Below are 6,000 nucleotides of genomic sequence, written 5' to 3'. Positions count from 1 at the left end.
GATAAACACATTTTTTTTAAAAATGAAATGCATGTTTTCTCTGCTTATTGAGTTTGTTCCTCCACTTCATGTAAATGTGAGCCGAGTTCTTGCTTTTACGCTCAAAAATCCAACGAGAATATTCCGTTTTCACGTGAAAACATGTAAATGCGGCCTAAAATGTATAAAATATGAAATCCTGCTTTAGCTCTTCTATCTAACCACAATAATATTTGGTATTTAGGACTTTTAACATCTCAAATTAAATGAGGAAAACTGATTAAAGTAAAAAAATAAAATAAAAAAAAAAGACAATCAAAGGTACCCTAAAAAAAAAAAACTACAGTGCTACGCTACTTAGCTTCCTCCCCGGAAAGTAGAGAAGGGATAATTGTTTGTTTTGCATCGGTGCGGCTATTTGCCATCGACTTGAATATTATTTCAAAAGGATCATTTCCAGCAGCTTGTTCCTTTACTTCCTACCGGAAACATCTTTAGACACTGTTGGTGCTTCGCGATCGTTGGGCCCGTCCCACTAAATCACCCCCGTCGGAGGCGAAGTCGATAGCAGTTTGCAATCAAACACTTTCTGCTGCTTCCACTGTAAACACAGCTTCTGTGGTATGGATTGTTTTGGGTTGTTGTGCTAAGTCCATGTTGGTACCACACATGACACGGCATACCGCCCGGCCCGGTTCAATAGCTAATTGAGGGCCGGCGTCACGACGCACTTCGGCGCCGGCTTTAATTAAGTAACCACTCCAGCTGCACTCCGGTCTATTCGTCCCTTCACTGTATGTTTCAATGGGCTTCCTGCTCCCATTCAGACGGAGCGTTCAGCCATCAAACGAGCCAGCTGTTACAAGGCATCACACTGATTGCCGCGCTGAATGGCACACTGACACACAACTAAAAAAAAAAAAAAAATACTCTGGATGATTCTCGCCACCCGAGGCTGAGCGGGAGATGGGTCGATACGTCCTGCCACGAGAGGAATGATGCGAGTTCGACGGCGGTCCGGGGGTATTTCCTCGTCTTGCTCGCCGCGGCTAATTGAAGGCTGGGGAACGTAGACGAGCGCGCCGCATAATGGTGACGGATGGACGGCCCGGTCCGCGACGGCCACGATTCATTGCGTTCCTTTTCTTGCCAGGGAAGGGAGGTTCGGGGTCAATATGACCTTTCAGCATGGCGCCGGCACAATTCCTGCCTGACGTCTAATGGCTGATTAAAAGGACGTTAGCGGTGGAACGTCAACAGTTTGGACCGCCGGGTCGATATCGCACCGCCGGCCCGGTTCTTAACCCCGTCGACAGGAGTTCACGATGAATAACGGCTAAAGCGATCATTTCTAAAAAAAAAAAACAAACGCAGCCCCGGGTGAACCTGCAGACTCAAAGTCAACGACGCTTCTTAATTGTACTACTCGTGAGAGCAGCGGGTCTTTAAAAAAAACAAACAAACAAACAAACTTCAAACCTCACCATTTCCATATCCAGCACGCGATCCTGTGAAGACAAAAAAAACAAAAAACAAACAGCAGCATTAGTAGTTCACCTGCACTCATTAGCAGCGGGAGAAGCGGCGTTAACGTTAAAGTCCGAGTGAAATGAAAACTCGACCACCAAAACACTCTGGCTGTCGCTTCTAGGGACATTTTTTATGCTAACTGGCCGAAGGGTAAAATGTTAAAACACGACAATCTGCGAGAAAATAGCCGATAAACGGCGCAATATTTCCTCTGCTGGGCGGAGCTTCTGACAATAATAGAGTGACGTCACGAGTTGTGCACACGCCCAAGTTGTGTTTACATTATGGAGGATCAGAGTTTTGACCACGAAGAGGCTGAATTTAACCATATTTCATCATCATCGTCATTTCAAACCAAGTGATTGATGAAGAAGACACAGAAGGTGGTTCTGCCATCACCGAAGATGAGTCCAGGTATTACTTGATCGTCTACTAGCTGCCCGAGCTAGCGGCTAGCCGCTCCCGCCGTCTGTGCTCCTTTTCTCCTCTCTCGGTCTCTTCCAGGCTCAATCTTTCGTCAAGGCTCACAAAATGCCGACTATAACTTCAGAACACTGTAAAAACTTGGATATTTAAGAGGGAAACAAGCCGATATAAACACAACAGATCGAGATCTGCACAACTCGTGATGTCACACCCACGAAGAAGGATTCCCCCGACTTCCTCAGCTGGAGATTCAAAATTCAAATTACTTTGTTATGCGACAACAGTGGTGGGGCAGAGTCGGAGAAACCTTAGAAGTAGTAGCCCAACTATCGTTTTTTGCAAAGTAGTGTTTTACATTTCACTCGGCCTTTAAGGCTAATAGGGTTTGTCTTGAGAGAATCCTCTTTCGGCGGGTCCGGGGCTCACAGGGTTTCCAAGTTTATTGTCAGTAATTGTCGAGAACACAACCTTTATTGTTCCGTCTACCTGCTACTTCTTTCCTTCTGGTTCGTCATTGAGCCGGCTGACGACACGCGTAGAATCCATAACTTTATGATTTATTGCCAGTAATCCAATCGAATATCACGCAAAAACTTGCCGCAAAGAGAATCAAAACAACTTGGCAAAAATGTATTTGCCGTTTATTTGGTGACGGGTAATATAAATGCTATAGATGCACATCGGTGATATCCACTTCATCCATAATGTTACGGCTGATTTATGTACAAAGATGTTTTTCCAAACAGTTTCTTTCTGACATCGAGTTGCTTATTTTCAAAGATCTCTGCCTACTTTGAATTCCCAACCTCACACAACTACTTCAATTTTAATTTCCTGCTACACGTCCAGTCAATATTTTCTTAAAAAAAAAACAACTCGAAATTCAGCCCTTCAAAACCCAAAGCTGTATCGATTACTGAGGAGCATTAAACAATGAATTCCTCCTGGTAATCAATCACAAATAATGCACAGATTACAACATAAAGGCAAGTTGCAAACACGCTGCCAAAAATAAAACTGGAAATTTGAGATATCGCTAAAAGGCTGACGCGTCCAATTTTCTGCGCGGCGCCAAATGCAAGATGATTTTTTTTTTTTTTTTAATCTTCATAAAGACTGGAGTGCGTCGTGGCCCGAAGAAATACAAGTGGAAGATGGAAACGTGGCGTCACATCGAGGTTTTGGAGAGGAAAAAGCACAGAAGCAAAGCAAACTAGCAGAGAGGGATACATGCAAACAACGCCTGGGGTCTGAATGGTTAGTGAGGAAACATGATTACCGGCGTCACGCTGGAAAAATAAAACAAACCCCCGCATTTGCATATCATGCAAGCTGTGAGCGGAGGGACACAAAATCGCTGAGACGTCTTTCGAGGTTTACACGATCACACAGCGCCATGACGACCTATGGAACTGTTTGTTTTTTTATTTTATTTTAACGATCGGTGGGTTTAAACGCATTTATGGTTTTTAAAAAATTTTTTATAACGTTCATACTTTATAATTAAATATTTTACGAAGATTGACGGTCGTTTTTCTATGGGAATGGATGGAAGGATAAATGGAAAAACAGAGTTGTATGATGGATGGATGGAGAAACTGAGTTGGTTGGCTGGATAGAGGGCTGGACGATGGATGAGAGATGTATAATGGATGGATGGAGAAACAGTTGGTTGGATGGATGGATGGATGGATGGAGAGTTGTATAATGGTGGAGAAACAGAGTTGGTTGGCTGGATGGATGGAGAGATGTATAATGGATGGATGGTGAGTTATATAAGGGATAGATGCATGGATGGAGAGTTGTACAATGATGGATGGATGGATGGATGGATGGATAGATGGATGTAGAGATGTATAATGGATGGATGGTGAGTTATATAAGGGATAGATGGATGGATGGAGAGTTGTACAATGATGGATGGATGGATGTATGGAGAGATGTATAATGGATGGATGGTGAGTTATATAAGGGATAGATGGATGGATGGAGAAACAGTTGGTGGGCTGGATGGATGGAGAGATGTACAATGGATGGATGGATGGATAAACAGAGTTGGTTGGCTGGATAGAGGGATGGATGGATGAGAGATGTACAATGGATGGATGGAGAAACAGTTGGTGGGCTGGATGCATGGATGGAGAGTTGTACAATGGATAGATGGATGGATGGAGAAACATTTGGTTGGATAGATGGATGGACGGAGAGATGTATAATGGATGGATGGATGGAGTTGTAAGATGGATGGATGGCTGGATGGAGAGTTGTACAATGGATGGATGGATGGACGGAGAAACAGATGGATGGATGGATGAGAGATGTAAGATGGATGGATGGATGGATGGAGAGTTGTAAGATGGATGGATGGAGAAACAGATGGCTGGATGGATGGATGAGATGTATAAAGGATGGATGGATGGATGGAGAGTTGTACGATGGATGGATAAACATTTTTCTGAACTAACTCCAACAGGCACTTTGTGAAACGTTCCCTGACGTGAGTGACGACGGTAAACAAAAATAGAATGGGTGAGATTTGTTGTTGTTTTATTAACGCTCAGATGTGCACAAAAATAAATGAAGAAATAAATAAAAAAATTCATTATAGGACTTTCAAAGACGAGGCCCGGTGAAACAACATACATAGAGGGATTTTCAGAGTGTGTGTGTGTGTGTGTGTGTGTGTGTGTGTGTGTGTGTGTGTGTGTGTGTGCTGCTCGCACCGCTCATCCCTCCTGACTGATGTTTTCTCTCTAACGATGCATAAGTGATGCCGTTCCTCTTATCTGCCACTCAAACACACACCTGCTCTTCCCTCCAACCGACCCCCCCCCCCCCCCCCCCCCCAACGTCTCTGCCTGTAATGTGTTGATGGCTCTTAACAATGATACTTTTCTTTTTATACCTCAGCCCACCCCTTACTTTTTTTCTCTTCTTCTTCTATACACTTGTGTCACGTCCTTCATTCTCTTTCATCTCATCCTTCATAATTAAAAGCTGCGCTGCGTCTGAGCGCTCAGGCAGGAGCCATTACGCAGCCACAGATGGGACCAGATATCCGATACGAGCGTTCACATCGAGAGAAAACACGATTTTTTTTTTCCCCACACGGCTGCAGTTTAATGGCGAGCGACGGCGCCGGGGGACCCCCGGGGGTCCACTCCCAGACGAAGGCGAAGCTGGTGGCCTGCCAAAGTGTCGACGCTCGCGGCATTGAGAGACGAAGACGAGGCCTCCGGTGGCTTCTAAACTCCCAGGGCCCGGCGGTAATTAGCTGCTTGTCCTGAGCGAAGGCCGTGAGGCCGTCGGGCCTGCAGCCGCATGTTTAACACGACTCAGACGACCAAGAAGCTTCTGCAGAAACTAAACAAATCCGCAATTGACTGAACTGCTGCCTTTGTCTTTTTGGGGCTTTTTTTTTTTTTTTTAGCTCTTTTTTTGGGCTACCGAGTTGAAATGAGTTCAGCCGGGTAATATAGCGCGATACTGACCTGAAGGCTCCTCGTCTCCTCCTCCTTCCTGCGACTCCTCTCCAGCAGCTCTGAAACGAGAGAGGAAGGCGTCGCCGCTGATGAATTACGACGGGAGTGAAATTATGGTTTGTCCTTTCCCGCGTGAGGACCGATCGGGTGTGACTCATCCGTCTCCCGGAAGTCTTTAAAGGCCTAGTGAAATGTAAAACACTACTTTGCAAAAAAACGATAGTTGGGGTTCTACTTCTAAGGTTCCTCCGACTCTGCCCCGCCACTGTTGTCGCATAACAAAGTTATTTGAATTTTGAATCTCCAGCCGAGGAAGTCGGGGGAATCCTTCTTCGTGGGCATTGTGGGCGGAGCCTATGTGTGACATCACGAGTTGTGCAGATCTCGATCTGTTGTGTTTACATTGGCTTGCGTTGTTTCCCTCTTAAATATCAAAGTTTTAACAGTGCTTTGAAGTTATAGTCGGCGTTTTATGAGCCTTGACGAAAGATTGAGCCTGGAAAAGACCGAGAGGAGAAAAGGATCGTCTACTAGCCGCTAGCTCGGGCGGCTAGTAGACGATCAAGTAAAACCTGGACTCATC

The 6,000-nt window shown here is 45.1% G+C and overlaps 1 protein-coding gene across 1 annotated transcript in view; it reads right to left on the bottom strand.

The window, feature by feature from the left end:
• cep128 (centrosomal protein 128) overlaps positions 1-6,000 on the bottom strand; it is a 65,249-nt gene that overhangs the window by 9,397 nt on the left and 49,852 nt on the right. The window contains exons 20-21 of the mRNA XM_080514610.1: positions 5,427-5,476; positions 1,464-1,487 (exon numbers count right to left, since the gene is read on the bottom strand). Coding sequence (XP_080370736.1) covers positions 1,464-1,487; positions 5,427-5,476 — 74 coding nt within the window. The remainder of the gene's footprint in view (positions 1-1,463; positions 1,488-5,426; positions 5,477-6,000) is intronic.

Source organism: Blennius ocellaris, assembly GCF_963422515.1.
Source record: "Blennius ocellaris genome assembly, chromosome: 18".
In the NCBI taxonomy this organism is placed as follows: domain Eukaryota; kingdom Metazoa; phylum Chordata; class Actinopteri; order Blenniiformes; family Blenniidae; genus Blennius; species Blennius ocellaris.
This window is presented reverse-complemented; position numbering and strand designations above follow the sequence as displayed.